The 24,308-nt window shown below is 43.5% G+C and overlaps 1 protein-coding gene across 1 annotated transcript in view; it reads left to right on the forward strand.

Annotated features, from left to right (window-relative positions):
- Nucleotides 1-2,592: 2,592 nt before the first annotated feature.
- LOC126278144 (uncharacterized) overlaps nucleotides 2,593-24,308 on the forward strand; it is a 352,141-nt gene continuing 330,425 nt past the window's right edge. Inside the window, exon 1 of the mRNA XM_049978035.1 lies at nucleotides 2,593-3,615. Coding sequence (XP_049833992.1) covers nucleotides 3,552-3,615 — 64 coding nt within the window. The 5' untranslated portion in view covers nucleotides 2,593-3,551. The remainder of the gene's footprint in view (nucleotides 3,616-24,308) is intronic.

Consider the following 24,308-nt stretch of genomic DNA (forward strand, 5'->3'; position numbering starts at 1 on the left):
GGTAAGAAAAGAACAGATCACTTTGGAGAGACTAAGCGAAACAGTCCCACAGCACTGATCTCTAAAGAAAACCTCTGCTTCCCCACCATTCGCTCTCAGAAACACAAGCTCACAGATATTAAGTAATCATAGATAATCTGATGCACTAGAGACGAGATTAAGTGGAAGCTAGTCTACACATGAAATATTGGAAAAGGAAGCTGGTGACTGTGTAACGTAAATATGCACTGCACATTCAGTTCATGAGACATAAGGACAAATAAGAAGTGATCTGAGTATTTATTAACTAATTAATGTGAGTGAAAGACAGCTGCTGACACTCATTTGCACATTTATGTGAGTAAATCAAACAGCTACTAGAGCCATCTTTCACTCACGTGTCCACCCAGTCTCAAACTCACAGAATTATGATCAACGTCATAAACGGAGGGATGCAAGGGCAAAAAAACAAAGGTCATATTGTACTGGCTAACCAGGCGGTGCTTCGCAGTTACTAAATAAGTACAGTGCTTAAAGCCACTTTTTGTTGTTGTTGTTGTTGTTTCTGTGAGGATGACAGCTTCAATAATAGTATTTCGCATAGTGTAAATCTGGAAGCGGGTAGCATTATACAGTTCCGGACGATTCAGATTCCTTACTAGTGTTCTAATCATATGCGAATAAGCCATAAAGACAAGTTTTCCTGTTTTCTGTCGAAAGCGACAGCGAGGAAGAGTAAAAAACCACACATTTTTGTGTATACCACTTTTGTTTAAAAGTATATGTAACATGAGACTAAATAAATGAATAAATACAGATATATAATAAGAAGGAATACATTTTGGAGAAACAATTTTTGTAATGGCTTAAACGCCGTCCTGCCGTAGGTAAAAAGGACTGCGAGAAAGAAGATGAAAACGCACAGTTCCACAGCACGGCAGAATATGGCATTAGCTCTCCCGCAGTTTGTGTCTCGTCACAACCTGTACATTGTTTGTTAAAATAAAATATGTAGACTCTGTGCGTCTGAATGTGTATTAGAACACTGCGTGAAATTTGATGTAAGTCGGTCAAGATCTTCGGGAAATTTTTGCTAACAGCTCTTCCCTGTTATGTGTATTTATGTGTCATAAATATCTTAGATAAGAATATATTATGTCTGTCCAATTTGTTTATTAGTGTATTGTGTAAAAATAAAATAAACACGCCAATAACTTTTCAGTTCAAATTCAAATGGCTCTGAGCACTATGGGACTTAATATCTGTGGTTATTAGTCCCCTAGACTTCGTAGTTAAACCTAATTAACCAAAGGACATGACACACATCCATGCCCGAGACAGGACTCGAACCTGGGACCGTAGCAGCAGCGCGGTTCCGAAGTGAAGCGCCAAAATACGCTCGTCCACAAGGGCCGACAACTTTTCAGTATTTTTGGCAACAACGTTAAAAACCACTTGTCTTTATATAGCAGTAGGGGTTTGGAATGTGTCACATTTCAGAATGAAGCGAAAAAAGGGCAATACTTATTTCATATATTTCGGCATCTCCTGGGACTGTGATAAAGCACGAATATTACGTACACCCATGCGCTCTTTCAAGGGTTTGTCATTCTGTATGCATTTGACCTTTGGCTCTTCAGTCGCAGACGAATGTCAGTAAATCTCCTAAATTCTCCAAATATAAATTTAAATGCTTATTTAATTCACAACGAATATCTAAATATACCTCTCTGAATGAGCACTGCATTTTAACACGCCTCTTCGGCTTCGAAAGAGAAACAAAACGAAATGAAAATTTGTCAGAAGCACACATGTTGCGCGGTACCTTTATGGTGAAAAAAAAAACTGAATTTCACAGGGAATGGAATTTTAATGCCGATCCGCTTAGTGAAACCTCTCTGAGTGCCTTTCCAGAGGCCTGCCCGCTACGAAGGGAACGTACTTGAACACACTTCTAGTTAGTGGTCTAGGAAGGGAGAAATCGACGAGAGAGCTTTCCTTCAGGTCGACACGCGTCTTGGAGAGCTGTCTACGATAGTTCCGATGAACGCTTTTGCACGCAAGCGACAGTGGCGCCCCTCGGCACTCACGCGGTCTAATCTAAAGGAACACCGGCTATCCTTTTAATTAAAACGAGCGCTTGGGGTAGTGGCGCCGTGTTCTTCGTAAAACCCTTTTCAACCGCTGCACGATTCTCTCCCAGACCAGGTCTGCGCGTGTTCCTGTATTTTTTTTTAATAAAAATAAAGACTAAGGGCTCTTCTTCGTTTTTTCGCTACATTCGTGCATCAGCCGCGGGCCGTGTACCTGGTTTCACAGTGAAAAGAGAGGAAAACGAGACAGAGGGAGAAATAGAGGGAGAAAGAGAGAGAGAGGGAGAGAGAGAGAGAGAGAGAAAGGGTGGAGTCGCCAACGCGAAATTTGCGCCGCAACAGCGCGCGCGCCTGCGGGTTGACGCGACACGCACGCTACGTCATCCGGAGCGCGTGGCGCGTGCGGCAGGCGGCCCGCGCGTGCGCAGAACGGCCGGGCGCGGCGCGCTTCCCCCATCCCACCGGCGGAGCTGGCCGCAGGCGACGCGACGCGCGTCGGATGCAGAACAGGCGGCTCTAGTCTTGCGGTCCGCGCCTGACGCGAGGGGACCGCCGGCACCGCAGCCGCGACTGCGCGCAGTGCTACCACCGTAACGGACGCCCCTGTCGCTGTGCTCCCGTGACAGCCCCGCGCAGGTGCAAACGCGGATGTAGAGCAAGTCACTCAGTGGAATCGGGCAGTAGAGTTCCCCGTCCGCTACTACAGTGAACGGCAGTAGGACACGAGGTAGAGGCCCAGGCTCTCTGCGAACCTTCCGCCGCGTTTCCCGCAATTTCTTCTATATTTCACCAACACTTGTTGCTTTCTATACGGAACTGCCACTCCAGCGACGTCCGATTTTGGCACAGTGTCTGAAGTTTGACGTGTGTTCTGTATTTTCTTATTTTGCTCGGTAGCGAACTCGCTTTTCGTGCTAAACGACTGAGTGACTCCTACCCAGTACCGGCATAGCGATTATTTTTTTCTAGTCCTCCAGTTCCTCCGTGCCATCACAAACAGTTGTTGCTTTGCATACAGGAGTGCTGTCTCAGCAACAATACCCAAATATCGGCAAAGTGTCTCCATCTTATCACAATACATCTGCGATAGTTACCGAATGTTTTTCAGTCATTCACTCCTTGCCGTTACATACGAGGATACCTCGAGAAAAAAATGAAAAATAACTTGAAAATTGGGATACAGACTACCCTAAAAGGACCTTGCAGTATTTCTATAGTTTAATGAACCTTCGCAAAATAGTTTACAGAGTATGTGTCTTTAGTTTCCAGCAAAGCTGCTGATACACCTTTACGAGGATAAATTAGTCGCTTATAATTAACTTACACAGCACCTCAGAAATAAGACTTGTGGACTGTCGGTTGATGGGAACCTAGTGTTAACGCTTGGTTACCTCGACGCCCTGACCGAGTGTCTTCGTTTGATGTTCATCACCAGTGCAGTGGAGAAACACCTGTGACTTTCTTAAAGCGGCGGTTGAAATGAAGGGGAGACGAGCCTGGAGTTTCCTGCTGTGGGCCACGGTCATGGGGGTCGCCACAGACGGTGAGTCTTGAAACGGACAACATTGTCTGGCGGAACGCAAGCACCACAATTTACTAATAGTAGTGTATTCGTGATTCCTGTCGAATCTGTGCGCTGCCATTCATTTTCATGTGATGAGTAACAAGCAATCACTTCGGTCAGCCGTTCATCGAAAAAATCAAGATATGCTTCGTAAACAAACTCTCCATAATAGAGCAAAACACATCACTTGTGCTATCAAGAATAAGCAAAATACGAACATTGTGCTCTGTCAGAGGACATATCTCATGGTTTAGAAATATTTATTGTGAACGCACATTAAATAAAATCAGTCCACTTACGCATCTTCTGGCAAAATCGGAATGTGCATAAACTAATCGTCGCCACAGCAAAGTAAAAAAGTAGATGTGTAAAAACCAAAACTAAACGAAACACAAACTTTCTGCTTCGGCTGTATCAGATACATGGGAGACATATATTATCAACATAGGGGAGAAGTATTTATACATAGATCTGCCCCAAACGCATTACCTTTGTGATTAAGATATATGTTAGTTCGACGAGCTAATCGCACACCTCGACCTCAGAGAGGAATCTTGCAGGACATAAGTTCTAGCAATTTCGTGCTTTTATTCCGTTGAAGATGGAAAACTAATTTATGGTACAATTTCAAATTTGGTAGTCTCAGTTATTCTCCATTTTTATTTGTCTGTTAGATGCATTCATCCATGGTCTTCGGACATATTGTTTATTTTTTGGTATATTGGAAACCTACATTTGACTTCCCTATGTAGGGACTATCGCTGAATGGTGAGGGCTTGTTGGGTGTGCAATACGGGCATCAGATACGCTGTATTTTAAGTAAACTGCCGCTATTCTACCATGTCGCTACCGCTCTATAATGCGTTTTAGCCAATTATCTGAGGACAGTTTCTCTGAATGCTGCAATCAAATCGTTTTGTTCTCCCAGTTCTTCACGTATCCTCGTTTACGAACATGCAGTCCACACCCCTTTGTTGAACATTCAGGCGACGTTTTTACCTCGTTTGTTGAGCGAAGCAAACGCATAGCAGTTAATTTAATTCACACTGTAAAGGCTCATTTCCTTATTATCATGTGTAATTCCACTCTAGGTAATTATACGAACTTTGAAACAGTTACTGCTGCTTTTACTTGTGTGGAAATGACTTTAAACGAACACTGGATAGACTGATACCATACCGTTCGAAACGTTCGCCAAAGAAGGGAGTTGTCATCTTCCATTGTTTGTGACATATGATATCTGTTCTTAAAGGACAGTTACTAAACCTTTTATCACCACAGTAGGTCACATAGTGCTATTTTTAAGGGCCAGTAAATATGAATTCACAAAAATCTTATGGATACCGAACAAATGGGAATCTATGGGCACCTATACCAAGAACTCTCCAATTACGGGTGCTGCTTACCACCTTACTTAAACAAGGCACATCGGGAGATTAGTAGAAATACATGAACAACGTAATTTAGACAGTCCCTAACATGAGAAGAGGTTAATGAAATATTTATTTACGTATAAATATCTAGATAACATTTGAAACTACATCACGCTATCTTTGAATTTTCGTATGTTTGTAAGATCAAATTCGCAGTCAGCAAACGTAGATTCGTAAACCATTATTTCCTACACTGGACGGTTTTTTGGAACATTAAACAGTAAAATGTGATGAAAGGATTGAGCTTTGATGGACTGGCGACCTTTGAGCCACAAACGTACGTCTGACACGATTATTCCAATAGTTCTATGGCTTTACCCTTTCCTTCGGAGATAAGATGGCCTTATGTTGAGGCGGCTACCTTTTAACTACCAGTATTAACGAACTGTAGATGAGTTCAGACCTTGCCAAACGTAACATTTGCTCCCTTGTTCGTTATCTTACCTCTCCACAATTACAGTTTTTCCCTCTGACGCTTCCGACAGCCTTGTTGCTGTCGTCCAGCTCATCCTGCATCTTGTTTGTTGTTACATCCAAACATCTGCCTATTACCGAGCGAGGTGGCGCAGTGACTGGCACAGTGGACTCGCATTCGGGAGGACGGCGGTTCAAATCCACGTCAGGGTATCCAGATTTAGGTTGTCCGTTATTTCCCAAAATAGCTAGTGGCCGATTCCGAGATGTTTCCTTTGAAAGGGTACGGTCGATTTCTTTCCACAACCTTGACACATTCCGAGCTTGTACTCTGTATCTAACCACCCCTATGTCGTTAAACACTAATGTTCCTTCTCTCTGCCCTACATCCTCCATAACCTTCTGTACATATGTGTGTTTTCCCTGCCCTACAAATAAGTGTATTGATCGGTTACTTTCAGCTCTTACTCGATCCAATGGTTGATGATTTGTTGAGGTTTCGCCCTTCACTGGTGACGGTTCTATTATAATTATGGTCGGTCTGTGATTTGCAGTGCCTCTTTAATACAGACGTTTCATTCACTCTTCAACGTCCTTTGTTGCGTCACGGATCATCTCGTTACTTCATTCTGAGTTATTCCTACGGTTCACCTTAGTTTTCACACAACAGTTTGTCGAGATGCACACTATCAGTAAATCCTTCCACAATCCCAATATAATATGGGCGTCTGTTTGTTGTCCTTTAGTTTAAGTTTGAGTAGGTAGTGTGTATAGCTAGGGACTGGTCACCTCGTCAGTTTGGTCTCATCACCACAAGTTCCCAAATTTTGCCAATATAATAAGAGACAGCAGCTGAACTGTATTGCTAAGAAAAGTTTACTTGCGCTTCACCATTTCCCTCCATTCCCCAACTGTACTGTGTAATCTTGCTTTTCAGACAAAATAGGAATCGATATTGTAGAACCTGTGTTATTTAGAAGTATGGTGTAGCGTTCCTTCTGACATATGTGCATGAGTGTATGCATGTCCTAACGAACAATACATTGCAGTTTTATAACAACACAAGCAATGCAGTATCGGATTTATCCGCAGACACCGGGCACGTGACTTTCAACTAAAGGCCTCATCTGCACGGGAATATACATAATCGATGTACGAGTGCAGCTTGTACATACGTGACTGACGACATATTGAAGTTTAGGACGGTGCGAGAAGCGTGGTCAGGTAGCCTAAAGGTAAGGCGGCCGCTCGTGATAAGCAAACAATCCCTGTTCTATTTCCGGTCCGGCACAAATTACAATTGTCTTCATTCCACTACACAGGTGATGTCTATGAAAACGTAATCATTCAAGCACGTTACTGCTATTCCGTTCTTTATTCTTTTTTTCTTTAAGTCGTTGGTTACGTAGTATGCGAACCTCTTGATTGTCACTCGTTCCTTTTCATCTGCAATTTCTATGTAAAACTTCCTGGCAGATTAAAACTGTATGCCGGACCGAGATTCGAACTTGGGACCTTTGCCTTTCGCGGGCAAGTGCTCTACCAACTGTGCACGACTCACACCCAGTCCTCACAGATTTACTTCCGCCAGTACCTCGTCTCGTACCTTCCAAACTTTCCATAAGCTTTCCTGCGAACCTTGCCGGCGAAAGGCAAAGATCCCGAGTTCGAGTCTCGGTTCAGCACACAGTTTTAATCTGCCAGAAAGTCTCATATCAGCGCACACTCCGCTGCAAAGTGAAAATCTCATTCTGGAAGTTCGATGTATTTCTTATATTACTTATTGAAAGTGTTTATGAAGTAGCAGAAGGTGTACGCTCGAAGCCTAGCTTTAGAGCGCGAATCTTTCGTTCTTTATGTTTTACTTTTAACAGAGAAAACTGAACTTCACTTTCTATTCGTCACAACATTTTTGTGGTCAATGGTTTACGTGCGTGAAATAGCCTAGATTTTTAGTATTTAGATCTACCTGCTTATGCCATCTCCTGTTTTCCTTCTATTTTTGCAAAGCCTTATCTGTATCCGTTTAATTGCACAACTGCTATCCAACGAAGCTTTACCGTCAATAGGTTTGTAATCCATCTGACACAGTACCAGCCGTACTATGTCTGTCTTGCTACACAGGCAAGACACACTTCTTCCTAGTTAGTTACTTACCTGTATGACGCCGGCCGGAGTGGCCAAGCGGTTCTAGGCGCTACAGTCTGGATCCGCGTGACCGCTACGGTCGCCGGCTCGAATCCTGCCTTCCTGCCTCGGGCATGGATGTGTGTGATGTCCTAAGGTTAGTTAGGTTTAAGTAGTTCTAAGTTCTAGGGGACTGATGACCTCAGCAGTTAAGTCCCACTGTGCTCAGAGCCATTTGAACCATTTTGAACTTGTATGACCCACAGACCCTTGCCTTGGCTGTTTTACTAAATGAATGCAGAAAGAGTCCGATTACACGTTATATATACTTGATAAGATTCAGTGGACGGCTACATGTAGATCGTCTACATGTTTCTGAATGGTGCACCCTCCGTTACATTTCTCTCCTCCTCGCTAAACTATAGGTGCGGACACCCGTTTTAAAATTGTGTTATGTTGCTTATGACGAATTTAATTAGCGTTCACGTGCACTACCTCTGAAACACCAAGAAGCCACGGTCGGATATCGACACGACGTCTGCGGTATTAGAGTTGCAACGGCAGTATCGTGATGCGATTTTTCAACATGACAATGCTCGACCACAGATTGCATGCGACTCTGTGAACTGTCTGCGTGATGCTGAGATACTGCAGTGACCAGCAATATCCCCAGATCTGCACCCTGTAGAAGATATTCTTGCGCCACCTCGGATGTCAATTCCGTCCCCTTTCCAGTATCAGCCAGATCAAGCTGATCCCACACCATTGGTTGGCGACTTGACCATCAGCAGCTGTACTAGGCAATAATCGTCCCATGCATAGGCTGACCTTAGCACCACAAACTGGACAGCTGTGTTTGGACTGGTGCCTTTACCGGGAAGCATGGAATGCCGATGAATGGTGAAGCACTGAGTTCAGGTACGAACAGTATTGCTGCACGTCCTGGGATGGCCATTGTGGTGGGAGTAAGATGGCAGTCTGGTTAGAGGTTCCATTCTTGCCATGTTTTCCAGAGGCACAGCTGTATTTCTCTTGGTGTCACGAGGCGGGGTATGTCACGTATGACTTCAGGTCACGACAGGTAGTGATTCCGAGAACTCTGACTACATAACGTACTTCACGGACATCCGACGTCCACAAGTATGACATCTGCCAACACGAGTAACGTAGATGTTGATATCCTCGAAGTAGTGAAACATCTTAAATCACTTAACAGAAGTAAGTCTTCTGGTCTAGGCTGTATGCCAACTGACTCAATAGCTCCAAATTAATAGTCGTATCCAACCGCTCGCTTGACGAAAGATCCGTACCCAAAGACTGTATAGTTGCACAGTTCACACCAACATTCAAGAATGGTAGTAGGAATAATCCACTGCCGGGAATAGCCGATCGGTCTAGAGCGCCGCAGTCATGGACTGTGCGGCTGATCCCGGCGGAGGTTCGAGTCCTCCCTCGAGCATGGGTGTGTACGTTTGTCCTTAGGATAATTTAGATTAAATAGTGTGTAAGCTTAGGGACTGATGACATAAGCAGTTAAGTCCCATAAGATTTCACACACATTTGAACTTTTTTTTTTAATAGTCCACTAAATTACAGGCCTATATCATTAACGTCAATATGCAGGAAGATTTTGGAACGTATATTGTGTTCGAACATTAGGAATTAACTCAAAGAGAACTGTCTATTCACACACAGTCAACATGGGTTTAGAAAACATCGTTCTTGTGAAACACAACTATCTCTTTATTCGCATGAAGTGTTGAAGGCTATTTACAATAGATTTCCAATTGTTTACGTATCTCTGGATTACCGGAAGGCCTTTGACCCTGTACCACACAAGCGGCTTCTGGTGAAATTGCAAGCTTGTGGAATATCGTCTCAAGTTATATGAATGGATTCGTAATTTCGTGTCAGAGAGGTCACAGATCGTAATAATTGACAAAATGTTACCGAGTAAAACGTAAGTGATTTCTGGCGTTCCCCAAGGTAGTGATATAGGTGCTCTGCTGCTTCTTACCTATATAATCGAGTTAGGAGACAATCTGAGCAGTCTTCTTACGTTGTTTTCAGCTGTAACTTATCGACTAGCAAAGCCATCAGATCAAAGCAAATTGCAAAACGATTTAGAAAAGATATCTGCATGGTGCGAAAATTGGTAAATGATCGTAAATAAGGAAACGTGTGAGATCAGCCTCGTGACTGCTGAAAGGAATCCGTTGAACTTCGCTTACACGATAAATCAGTCAAATCTAAAAGCGATAAACTCAACTAAATACCTAGGAATTACAATTACCAACAACTTAAATTGGAAAGAATACATAGAAAATGTTGTGGGGAACGCAAACCAAAGATCGCCTTTTATTGCAAGACACACAGGAAACGTAACAGATCTACTAAAGACACTGCCTACAATACGCTTGTCCATCCTTTTTTGGAGTACTGGTTCACCGTGTGGGATCCTTACCAGATAGGATCGACAGAGTACCTCGAGAAAGTTCAAAGAAGGGCAGCACGTTTTGCATTATCGCGAAATAGGGAGAGAGTGTCACTGACGCGATACAGGATTTGGGGTGGACATCATTAAGGAAAGGCGTTTCTCGTTGCGGCGGAAACATATCACTAAATTTCAATCAACAACTTTCTCCTCCGAGAATATATTGCTGACGCACGCCGAACTACATAGGAAGAAACGAACATCGTAATAAAATGAGGGAAATCAGAGCGCGCACAGGAAGATATAAGTGTTCGTTGTCTCCTTGCTCTCTTCGAGATTGGAATAATAGATAATTACAGTGAAAGTGTTTCAATGAACCCTCTGCCAAGCATATAAGTGTGACTTGGAGAGTATTCATTTAGAGGTAGATCTAAATCTCACACGACCGTATCGTCATGTCATTTTCCAACACGACAATGCTCGTCCACAGACGACCCGCGTCTCTGTGAACTGTTAGCGTGCTGCTGAGGTGTGGCAGTGGCCAGCAGAACGCCCAGATGTGTTCACCGTAGAAAATGTGCGGAACTACCTCGGATGTCATTTCCGTCCCAGTGCCAGTACCCAGCACGTCAAACTGGAATGGCTGTATGACAGCTTCTCTCTGGAGAGGATAAAATGGCTGTCTGACACCTTTCCAAACCGACTCAATACGTACCTCCAAGCAGGACGATGAGCAGTGTCACGGTGGAAAGTTCCTTGTAAATTTCACACGCATTAAATGCCTAAATCTTTAAAAAAGTGCGCAGAAGACCACATATTATCCTTATTGCTAGCTTTTATGCAATTAGTACTTTCTAAGCGATGGATTACACCACAAAAGTATTCCTTTATGCGTTATTCAGTGGAAATAAGCAAAATATACTAGGATGTTTAATCATTTGCTCCCAATAGTGGCAATAACACGAAGGATCCGCGAGGGTAGCCAAGAGGGCTAATGCGCTGCTTCTTGGACTCTGGAGGCGCGCCGGCCCCGGATCGAATTTGCCCGGCGGATTCACGACGAGGGCCAGTCTGATGGCATGAATCGATGTGGTTTTTAGGCGGTTTTCCACATCCCGCTAGGTGAATACCGGGATAGACTCCACGTTCCGCCTCAGTTATACGGCTCACAAACATTTGGAAACGTTCGCACTATTTCGTGACTTACACTTGATGCAGACAGCTGGGGTACACCAACATTGTCACATCAGTAATAACACGGCCGCCCTGCGTCACGCGGGACTAAAGCTCAGGAAAGGAAAGTGGCAATCACGTGAAGAACTACAGCACCTGAACTTAATTACTTGGACAGCTGAGTAACAAGATACTTGCAGTTCAAGTTTTCATCAGTATGTACAACAAAATTTCGCACGATTCCACCCTCCTTATTGACTCCTGTCCATGTGCTACGTGAGTTGTTGGTATCACTATTCGCTGTGAAAGACTAAATCATGTGTTTTATCAAAATTAAGGGCGAGTCAATTATAAATATTTGAAAAAAAATTGTTAGTTTAACAGTTTTTCTTCTGTAACTTTCTCTTTATTGTGTTTTATTATGTTCTGATTCGTCTACAACAAAATATCATGGTTCGCTATTAAAACTAAGTTTAAAATAGTTAGACCTGCATCCTGATAGGTGCGCGTTGGTTTAGAACACCTCTGACAGATGATGCCAACTGCAGTTAGTGTCCTTCATTCCATAAAATTCTTCCGGTCCGATTTATACTCTTCGCTGCACGCACTTATACTTTTCGTCAATGTAGAATCGTTTTGTAGAATAATTTTTTTCTGCGCAAACTAGTTTTCAACTACAGATCGTTCCACTGTCTTTTCACACATGTGTCTCGAGTTACGACATGCGCTCGACGTGAAGCAAACGAAAGTGCATGGATAACCGTACGAAATGTGCATACCTGCCCTGAGCCACCCCTTTTCGAAAAGACACAAACCATTTTTAATGAAAAAACCAACCAGCCTTTGAGTTGAATACAAGGCGCTTCCGTGTGGTCGACGTCAATCCCATCTACGGTACAAGGACAGAAATTAGAATCTTAAGCGCGAACATAATTTTTCGTCTTCAAATTATCGTTTCGTTGATGGCTATATCTATATTCTTCACATATTTCTGTCTTTTCTTTACCGAAAGGATTACACTGGTTATTAGCGTTCCTTTAGTGCTGAATAACCGAATTACACTCGCCCCGAGTTCCCTTAAAACAACACGATGCAATGACATCATAAACTGCAGGTGTCATTCCTTGTGTGAGTGATTTCAAACACAGCAGTTACTTCCTGACAAGATAGATGTAATAAAGAATGTACCTTGACGAATGTTATCGATGTTACCACTTCAGTCTGTTTTCTTCCGCCCTCCGGAATATGTTTTGATGTTTATTGCTACACTGAATCTCGTAACAAAGGCTGATAGCTATTATCACTAAACTGTTCACTGCGTGTCTGCAGTCGTGAACGGTGACAGCTACATTGCGAGGGTCAAAACAAAAATTCCTTTTTACGTAATTGGGTGTCTTTCTGACGTGTGTGACTGCTCGCCAATTTTCGCCATTACAAAAACGTATTTAAAATGTCTTTACCTGTATTTTAAAAAACTTAAATGATTAATACGACCAAACTGGAGAATAACGCCAACTATCGTTCATGAGTCACACAATATTTTCTTTATCTTTTATTTTCTTTATATTTTGATTTCTGATTTTCATATTTCTTTATTTTTTATTTTATAGGAAACTGCTGTAGTACATTCATCACTCCTGTTTTTGAATGGAACGTCAAGGGAACGAAAATCTCCAGACATCTATTGTTTATTACGGAGCTTGCGTTATATTAAAAATTATTGGCTGAATTTCGTGCTTAACCCATTCCAGTCTATATTTTCAGTGCCATCGCAAAAATTATTTACGATAACTTTAAGTCACAAAACTTTCTCAACTCATAGCAGGGGTGGCACAGCATCCAGTAAAATACGACGAGTAAACAGTGTTGGTTGCAGAGTTATAATTGTTATTTACACTGAGGTGACATCAGTGGGGACAGAACTCCTAAAACCGTGTAGGATGTCTTTTTGCCAATAGTAGTGCAGCAGTGCGACGTGGCATGGACTCAACAAATCTTTGGAAGTCCCCTGCAGAAATATTGAGTTATGCTGTCCCTGCAATAGTCCATAATTGCAAAAGTGTGGCCAGTACAAGATTTTGAGCAGGAACTGACCTCTCGATTATGTCCCATAAATATTCGATGAGATTCATGTTGGGCGGTTTGGGCGGCGAACTGTCCAAAGTCTTCTTCAACGCAGTCACGAACAATTCTGGCCAAGTAACATGGCGCAATGTCATCCATAAAAATTCCATTGTTGTTTTGGACCATGAAGTTTATTAATGGCTGCAGATGGTGTCCAAGTTGCTGAAAATAACCGTTTCCAGTCACTAACCAATTCAGTTGGACCAGAGGACCTATTCCATCCCGCACCTTATGGAGCCGCCACGAGCATACACAGTGCGTTGTTGAAGATATGGGTTCATGGCTTCGTGGGGACTGTGCCACACTCTAACCGTACCATCAACGCTTACCAAATGAAATCAAGACTCACATGTCACCAGGCCATAGTTTTCCAGTCCTCTAGGGTCCAGCCGCTATGATTACGAGCCTAGAATACGTGCTACAGACTATGAGATGATTACGGTAGCACACGACTCAGTCATCTGCTGGTCGTAACACATTAACGCCATATTTCGCCTCACTATTTTAACAGATACATTCGTCTTATGTCATATTGATTTCAGTGGTTATATAAAGCAGTGTTGCTTGTCTGTTAGCACTGAAAACTGTACGAAAACGTCGCTGCTGTCGCTCATTAGGTGAAGGACGTTGGCCGCATGATTCATTGATCGTGACCGGGGCAAAACGTCAAACGAAAAAGCTACAAAGAATGAAATTGTGTAGCTTGAAGGGGGAAACCACATGGCGCTATGCTTAGCCCGCTAGATGGCGCTACCGTTTTTTTTTAATAAGAACACCCATTTTTATTACATATTTGTGTAGTACGTAAGTAAATATGTTTTAGTTGGACCATTTTTTCGCTTTGTGATAGAAGGCGCTGTAATAGTCACAGACATAAGGCTCACAATTTTAGACGATCGGTTGGTAACAGGTATGTTTTTTAAATTAGAATACAGAACGTAGGTACGTTTGAACATTTTATTTCAGTTGTTCCAATGTGATACGTATACCTTTGTGAACTTATCATTTCTGAGAACTCATGCTGTAACAGCGTAATTACCTGTAAACGCCACATTAATGCAATAAATGCTCGACCTTCCGTCAACCTCAATGCATTTTTCAATACGTGTAACGACATTCCTATCAAAATCGAGTAGTTCGCCTTCCGTAATGTTCGCACATGCATTGACAATGCGCTGACGCATGTTGTCAGGCGTTGTCGGTGGATCACGATGGCAAATGCCCTTCAACGTTTCCCACAGAAAGAAATCCGCGAACGTCAGATCCGGCGAACGTGTGGGCCAGTCCACCTGTCATGAAATATGCTATTCAGTACCGCTTCAACCGCACGCAAACCACGTGCCGGACATCCATCATGTTGGAAGTACATCGCCATTCTGTCATGCAGTGAAACATCTTGTAGTGACATCGGTAGAGCATTAAGTAGGAAATCAGCATACAGCCGGCCCAAATGGCCGTCAGGTTCTAGGCGCTGCGGTCTGGAACCGCAAGACCGCTACGGTCGCAGGTTCGAATCCTGCCTCGGGCATGGATGTGTCTGTTGTCCTTAGGTTAGTTAGGTTTAACTAGTTCTACGTTCTAGGGGACTAATAACCTCAGAAGTTGAGTCCCATAGTGGTCAGAGCCTTTTGAACCATTTGAGTCAGCATACATTGCACCACTTAGATTGCCGTCGATGAAATGGGGGCCAATTATCCTTCCTCCCATAATGCCGCACCATGCATTAATCCGCCAAGGTCTCTGATGTTCCACTTGTCGCAGCTATCGTGGATTTTCCGTTGCCCAGTAGTGCATAGTATGCCGGTTACGTTACCGCTGTTGGCGAATGACGCATCGTCGCCAATTAGAACCCGTGCAAAATATCTGTCATCGTCCCGTAATTTCTCTTATGCCCAGTTGCAGAACTCTACACGTTGTTCAGAGTCGTCACCATGCAATTCCTGGTGCATAAAAACACGGTGCGGTTGCAATCGATGTTGATGTACCATTCTCAACCACCAACGTTTTTGAGATTCCCGATTCTCGAGCAATTTGTCAGCTACTGATGTGCGGATTAGCCGCGACAGCAGCTAAAACACCTATTTGGGCATCATCATTTGTTGCAGGTCGTCGTTGACGTTTCACATGTGGCTGAACACTTCCTGTTTCCTTAAATAACGTAACTATTCGGCGAACGGTCCGGACACTTGGATGATGTCATCCAGGATACCGAGCAGCATACATAGCACACGCCCGTTGGGCATTTTGATCACATTAACCATACATCAACACGATATCGACCTTTTCCGCAACTGGTAAACGGTCCATTGTAATACGGGCAATGTATCACGAAGGAAATACCGTTCACATTGGCGGAATGTTACGTGATACCACGTAGTTATACGTTTCTGACTAATACAGCACCATCTGTCACAAAGCGAAAAAAGTGGTCCAACTAAAACATTCATATTTATTTACGTACTAAAAACGCAGTTGATGTCCGTTTTAACTATGGCAGCGCCATTAATCGGACCAACCATAGCGCCATCTGGTTTCCCCCTTCAAGCTAGACGAGTTTCGTTCTTTGTAGTTTTTTGTTTGATGCTTATTTCGTGAGATATTTCGCTCGGTCGCTATCAGTGGACCACGCTGTATACAGTTATCCGCGTGAACTACACTCCTGGAAATTGAAATAAGAACACCGAGAATTCATTGTCCCAGGAAGGGGAAACTTTATTGACACATTGCTGGGGTCAGATACATCACATGATCACACTGACAGAACACAGGCACATAGACACAGGCAAAAGAGCATGCACAATGTCGGCACTAGTACAGTGTATATCCACCTTTCGCAGCAATGCAGGCTGCTATTCTCCCATGGACATGATCGTAGAGATGCTGGATGTAGCCCTGTGGAACGGCTTGCCATGCCATTTCCACCTGGCGCCTCAGTTGGACCAGCGTTCGTACTGGACGTGCAGACCGCGTGAGACGACGCTTCATCCAGTCCCAAACATGCTCAATGGGGGACAGATCCGGAGATCTTGCCGGCCAGGGTAGTTGACTTACACCTTCTAGAGCACGTTGGGTGGCACGGGATAAATGCGGACGTGCATTGTCCTGTTGGAACAGCAAGTTCCCTTGCCGGTCTAGGAATGGTAGAACGATGGGTTCGATGACGGTTTGGATGTACCGTGCACTATTCAGTGCCCCTCGACGATCACCAGAGGTGTACGGCCAGTGTAGGAGATCGCTCCCCACACCATGATGCCGGGTGTTGGCCCTGTGTGCATCGGTCGTATGCAGTCCTGATTGTGGCGCTCACCTGCACGGCGCCAAACACGCATACGACCATCATTGGCACCAAGGCAGAAGCGACTCTCATCGCTGAAGACGACACGTCTTCATTCGTCTCTCCATTCACGCCTGTCGCGACACCACTGGAGGGGGGCTGCACGATGTTGGGGCGTGAGCGGAAGACGGCCTAACGGTGTGCGGGACCGTAGCCCAGCTTCATGGAGACGGTTGCAAATGGTCCTCGCCGATACCTCAGGAGCAAGAGTGTCCCTAATTTGCTGGGAAGTGGCGGTGCGGTCCCCTACGGCACTGCGTAGAATCCTACGGTCTTGGCGTGCATCCGTGCGTCGCTGCGGTCCGGTCCCAGGTCGACGGGCACGTGCACCTTCCGCCGACCACAGGCGACAACATCGATGTACTGTGGAGACCTCACGCCCCACGTGTTGAGCAATTTGGCGGTACGACCACCCGGCCTCCCGCATGCCCACTATACGCCCTCGCTCAAAGTCCGTCAACTGCACATACGGTTAACGTCCACGCTGTCGCGGCATGCTACCAGTGTTAAAGACTGCGATGGAGCTCCGTATGCCACGGCAAACTGGCTGACACTGACGGCGGCGGTGCACAAATGTTGCGCAGCTAGCGTCATTCGACGGCCAACACCGCGGTTCCTGGTGTGTCCGCTGTGCCGTGCGTGTGATCATTGCTTGTACAGTCCTCTCGCAGTGTCCGGAGCAAATATGGTGGGTCTGACACACCGGTGTCGATGTGTTCTTTTTTCCATTTCCAAGAGTGTATTTAATGACATGATATGAGAGCAATATGTCAGCAGTATCGGCTTGTTGTTCATCGTAAAATCCTCTCCCACTCCACCTTCCTGCTGAGATGACATCGTTTACAGCGGATGAGAACTGGACGACGGCCGACAATTTACTTTCACCAAATTACAGTGGGCTGTACACAGTGTATTCGAGTAGCCAATCCGGTAATGTGTGTGTTGTGACTTCGTCATTTCTCCTAGCATTGGAACTGGAGCCCCTTGGGTTGTGACGGTTTAGGCAATACTACGTTGCGACTTGGTAGCGGCGAGTGCTGAGAAGGAGTACCACTTTTCGGTGGTAATTTCTTCCATGTGGTGTTCAATTAACGAATAATGTATAAAACATTCGTAGTGGGGTGTTTAAGCAACGTTTCTGCTGTTTATCTACTGTATGCATACGGTTATAATAAGCTAATCTGACTAGCTGTATTAAAACAAGGGAAGTGTTGTTCTCCACAATACCTCCAGTGGTAGTCTGTCTGTCGCGATTTAGTACTGTGTCACACAAATCAAGGAATTTACCAGTAAATCATCACATTATTGTTCGTCACCTTCTTTTGCGGAATATGCTATGATGTGATTACATTATACACGGTGCATGTAAGATCCACGTACTATCCTACCCACTACACTATAAATCTGCATTAATGGAACCAACCTGCTTCGGTATGTGCATTAAATTTTTCCTATGTGAAGCACATTGTTCGCTTGGAGGAGACATCTCACATACATGGCCACACCTAAGGTTATAATGTATGCTAAGATAGTGAGAGTTTATATTTTTATGTGGGCGACCTCCAGTTATAGAGCAAAACGCACATTATATTTGTCAAATCACAAACCCCAGCGGCCAAAAACGTTATTGGTAACCACGTTACAGATTTTATGAACCGTCCAGACACGTGGCTACTGGAACATTTTTGTACATCTTCCTAGGCTAAGGAACACGGTACTACGAGACTTGACACCAGCACAGAATGGATCGTGTTTGATTCCGGTACAAGACAGTTTTAGATACGTACGCAACGAACTATATCTTTCTTTTTAACTTCCTTGTTGTGGAATGTAATTACGTCATTTCAGCAATGGTAATTTTCCACCGCTGTTGCTGCTGCTATTCGTGTGTTCTTTGTGTTTACGAGGTCTATATCATCACCTCAGCAAACTGGCACTGTCGTTCTGTCACACTGCAATGTTGGAAATACGAACAGAACGATTTGGCCGAGCGCTTAACTGAAGCCGCATTATGGGCAAGCAGTACCTCTAACGTCATTTTCCGTTGAAACGACTTAAATTTTGAAACCACGACCGCTATAATGTGTGTTTTGGCATTTGTTTAGCGTTTAGAGGAGTAGAGGATGTTTATTAGGGTGGTCCTTACATATTCAAATTCGTATTTAGCCATGACAGTCCCTGATTCTTTTATTTTGTTTTAAGAATGCTTTTAAGATCTATTTAGCTGAAATTCAAGACGAGGAGCACATGCCGCAGTGGCTGAGAAGTTGAGTCATGCAACTAAGTATTGTTCATCACTGCATATATTTCTGCTTAACTGCTATATACTCGAGAACGAAATTTTCACACTGAAGCGGATTGCGCGCTGAGATAAAACTCCTGGCGGATTAAAAAAGTGTGCCAGACAGAGAATCGAACCTCCGGCCTTTTACAGGCAAGTTATCTACCTACTAAGCTACCCCATCACGACTCAGACTCGTCTTCACAGCCACTTCCTCATCTGTTACCTTCCAAAATTCACAGAAGCTCTCCTGCAAAATCTGCGGGGGTAATACTCCTGAAAGAAAGGGTTTTGCGGGGACGTGGCTTACGCAGAGCCTGTGAGATGTTCCCAAAATGAGATTTTCACTCTGCAGCAGTTTTTGTTGCATTGGGACCGCGAAGCCAAGACGACTAATTATTCTTTACACAAAGGTTCCCCCCGTACGCGGTTGGGACGGGAAGAAACCCTAACATATGATTCAGTCGGAAATATCCTCCACAGCGCACTTCAAAGTCTTTTGAAAAGTACAGGTGTAAACAAGACGTTCAGTTCGTAAAAGAAATCATGACGCTTATATCAATACTGCACCAAGAGGCAGTTGTACTATGTCCTATGTCTCATAGTGAGAATGAGGTACGCGCCCAGAATAAACAGAATTATGGGCCAGCAGTAAATCGTAATTAATTGCTAAGTACTGAGATAATTACTTATGTTGCAAATACGCTTTGTCTAAAAATACTGTTAACAAATGTCACGTGGGTGCAGATTCTAGTACTACGAATACAAATAGACGTAGTAGACGCATCCCGCATGGGGATATAAAAACATTTTATCCAAGTGGCACGACAGCCCTTGGGCATCGAACATATTCTATTCAGGACATAGGGAAGGGGGCTGGCCACACTTGAATTCTCTCTGAGACAGACACGAAATTTTGCAGACTTTTGGATTACACATAAAAGTCTAGATTGTGGATAGGATGTGAATGGGACGCAGCCTTCTTTCTTTAGCTTGTGATGTGCTTTCGGCAATTTGCTTTTAAGGCATCTATACGTAGTTCCTTTCACGTTTTTGTCGTTCAGCCCGTGATGTGCTACAGATCCTCACGCTGGTGTAGCTTCTGTTAGTCGTTTCTTATGTGCATAATAACTGAACCCAAATCGCAATTAAACTGTTTGATATAGAGAAGCTCTGGTTCTTCTCCACAAATTTTAATCGCACCCTCCCCCCTATTGGAATACCAGGATGTGTTTCTAGTAACATATCTCATCTTTTAGTCTACTTGTAACTTAAGGCGTTATTTCTGCTCGATTCAGTTTGGTATAGCTACATTAGTTATTCGACCTGTGCGTATAATATTATCTAGTTTTTTATATCACCAAATTCGGAAAGTTTCTGTCAAATTAGTATCTGTGCCGTTCCTACGTGACTTTATTTATCACAACTGTTATGCATCATAATCAGCGTCTATTACGGTGTTAAAGCCAGAAATCTAAATTAATTTCCATTGAGAAATGGACGTACAGGTTTGGATTAATTAACGTTAGTCATTCTCACATCTAACTATTAAAATTCCGTGTTAATTTCCTCTCTTGGAGCATTATTTAAATAAGTGGCTGAGAGCCCTGTTGACCGCATGTTCAGCGAAGCCTCGCAGAGCAGACTAGTGTTTAGCTATTAGTACTGAGGAGCTACGTCACTCCGAAGGAATCTGAAGCGCCATTTGGGAAGTCGCTGGGCCCGTTTTACTGTGTGTGAACAGAGGTTCGGTGGAAAGGTACGCCGGCCGCGGTTGCCGAGCGGTTCTAGGGGCTTCAGTTCGGAACCGCGCGACTGCTACGGTCTCAGGTTCGAATCCTGCTTGGGCATGGATTTGTGTGGTGTCCTTAGGTTAGTTAGGTTTAAGTAGATCTAAGTTCTAGGGGACTGATGACCATAGCCGTTAAGTCCCATAGTGCTCATAGCCATTTGTAATTGAATATCTTACAGGGACTGAACCGTATTTCGGTGAGGTCAGCCAGTTCTGACGTCTACAAGGGTCTTAATCTCCCACTGTTTATGGTCCATGTATCCTTATAATCTTACACTCTCTGCTACAGCAATGAAATTTTATAGTCGATGAAAATACATTTATTTTCTAGAAATATTTTAGCTTGCTAATGCTAATCTGCACTTCACAACCTGTACAAAAATTTCTTGCTCGAAGAGTAAAACCTGTCCACTAGTCTTAGAATTTTATTATACAATCTAATTCTCTCAGCCTGATCTTACGTAACGCATCTTCAGTTCTGTATCCTTGATTTGCAGTTATTCACGTTAATCCTGTAAATTCTTATGAAGGCAGTATCCATTCCGTCCAAGAAATCATCCTGGTCTTTTGCCGTCTCTCTCAAAATTACGTCAGTACCAGCAAATTACAATGCATTTTCTTCATCTTTCTCAGCATTAATTACCTTTCCAAATTTCTTCTCAGTTTCCTGTAATGGTTGCTCAATTTAGCAACCGAATAAACCTGTCTCATCCTCTTCTCATTTATTAGCTATGTTCCACACACTAGGATCGTTAAAACTGTAGCAGCTTGCTACAGAAGCTGTACATAACTTTTACCTTCTTGTATTTTGTTCAAAATAATTCAGAAGCGCGCATTTGGGGTAAAACATCATTACTGTGATATATTTCCCTCCCATGAAGAAAATAACATAAACGTAAATTCTGCAACGATGTAATTTGGTACAGGCTCATTTGTGTTTTAGATAGACTACAATAACGGCTCGTGAGCGCAGGAATTAAAGTAACAAAAATAAATACATGGTTCAAAATTAAACACACCACTTTCCCGTCTTTTTATTGACTCGATAATCCCTGAAAACATATCAACGACGTGATGAGCTATGTGATCTAAATTAGACATTACGTGAGTCAAAACAACAGGTAAAAAAGTCTCATGAATCATAAACGCAGCACTCAGACAAAATTGCAACAGTCAGCAGCCTGGAAATAAGAAAATCCACGTCAGACAAGGTAAATATACTGCTTCAGTATTCTGTCATCCGCGGACTCCAATTACCGTTGACACTCCGCGCCAAAATGAGAAAATCCTGAGATGTTCTCTCCAAAGTACAGAGTCGTACTTACTGACTGATGGTCGAGGCTGATTGGCATAGATCACACTTTGAATATCATGAATCATGCAGTACCCAAAATCAGAAACTTTACGCAATTCGTGAATTCGAAAACAAGTATCCAATTACCTATAGCGTTGGAATACCAGACCGAGTTATTTCGCTGCTGAATGAACAGAGCCGGTGGCGGATACAGGCGCATGCGAGAAAAGGAATAACACAACATTATGTAGATTTCCGAGAAAATAAAATCGCCGAGAATATTTGTAACGAGGTGAACCTCATTTTAGCTCGCTCGTAGCACTGTGGACTGGCCGCTTGAGTGGGTCCAATTGGCTGCTGAAACTGCCGTTCTAAATTATTAGCATTGTATGTTGTCATACCGTCCGCCCGCTACGCCCTTGTACCCGAACGTCCGGGTTAACGTGTACACACACACGTGCAGTTTCGTCTAATTGCAAACAATAATACATGTGTGCCTGCCAAGGATATTGTGCATGAACAGTACGCAGTCGCTGAAGTTCGATAAGGTACAATCGCTGTTTGTACCACGGGGAGGTAAACTCGAAGTTCGTAATGCGTTCGGGTGACGTTAATTCAGGGCGTAAGTAGAATGTGTGTCCAGGAGTGTGCTCTGCAAATGAGGGTGCGTATATGTGTGACTGTGTAAGAGGAGAGGGATTGCCTATAACTGTACTATTGTTGTCCACAGCTCGTGTAGCGTTCTCGCTTCCCGCGCCCGGGTTCCCGGGTTCGATTCCCGGAGGAGTCAGGGATTTTCTCCGCCTCGTGATGACTGGGTGTTGTGTGATTTCCTTAGGTTAGTTAGGTTTAAGTAGTTCTAAGTTCTAGGGGACTAATGACTTTAGATGTTCAGTCCCATAGTGCTCAGAGCCATTTGAACCATTTTTTTATTATTGTTCTAGGCCGTGCAAATATAAGTAAGGTTTTACGTTCGAAACTAATTTTATCCTACCACGAAGACATATAGTACATCGACGGAAATTATGGTATTTGTAGAAGACATATTATGATTACGAAGAAACTGCATTAATGTAAGTACAATCCACAATCATTGTCCAAAATAGTATTTTGTATATGTCACTCCGTTTCATGCCCTTCTCCATGTGTTGCACATAATACTCTTTTCATATTTACGGCTCTAGACCGGTTAGTGGTGCGTTCACGGTTCAGAGTTGAACGTGTACAAAGGCCACTTGAAAGACCCGGGTTCAGTTCCCTGTATCACCGTAGATTTTCTTCCATTGATGGGAGAATAGGAACTTGGTGCAGTAAACGCCGTAGCGCCAACTCAGTGGCTCACTAAGTGCGACAAGGCAGCTCTAAGACATAGATAGCTGACAACGGCAAGGGGAGCGGTATGTTGGTCCAATGCTCTCCTCAATACCGCATCCAACTGATGCAGTGCTGCTAAGGATAACACGTGTGTTGCTCTTGCCTGAGCGTGGAGACACTTTTCACAACACTATAATCTTTCGCTGTAAAATAATTTGCATACTCTGACCATATCCAGACCCCACTATTACTATCTGTACCATGTTTTACTTGCTCCCTTCCTCTTTTGAATATTCCGACATCCCTGTATTCTGTTCTATTCAAACACGTGGTTTTTTTTTATTAAGTACATCGTCTGTCCCTCTATCATCTGCCTATAATCTTTTCCTATTTTTCGAACGCACCTCATTTCATTGCCAACACAGCCGCACTCCACGGCTTATCCCATCTTGGTTAACTTTTATTCCGGCTGCTGCGACTTCTGCAAATTAAAGTTAGGGTGAACAATTCCTTCTAATCTTTCCTCTTCCCATTTGATATGATTTCATTTGTTAAGAATATTCCATGTACTAGATCGTTCGTTTTCGATTCGATAATCCTCGAATGGTAAACTTGTTGTGTTCTGAGAAGCAGTAAGAATTATTTTCTCCTTTCACTGTCGGAGAGCTCCTTCTTTTAGGTCCCCCAGATACACGGAACTTACTTTTCCAATAACTCATTCAGCGGTTTGGCTGTCTTATTGGAGTTGCTCAGAAAATTCCTGTGGTACCCCACGAGTCCTAAATACGCTTTCAGTTGTGTTGCTGTTTGAGGTTTCGGATATTTTCTAATCGCTCTCACTTTGGACAGATCCGGGTGAAGTCCCTTGGCCGTCAACACATGACCCAAAAAAGTGACTTCTTTTCTCAAGAATTCGCACTTACGTATTTAAAGCCTTAATGTGTTTTGTCTT

Source organism: Schistocerca gregaria, chromosome 6, assembly GCF_023897955.1.
Source record: "Schistocerca gregaria isolate iqSchGreg1 chromosome 6, iqSchGreg1.2, whole genome shotgun sequence".
NCBI classification, from domain to species: Eukaryota; Metazoa; Arthropoda; class Insecta; order Orthoptera; family Acrididae; genus Schistocerca; species Schistocerca gregaria.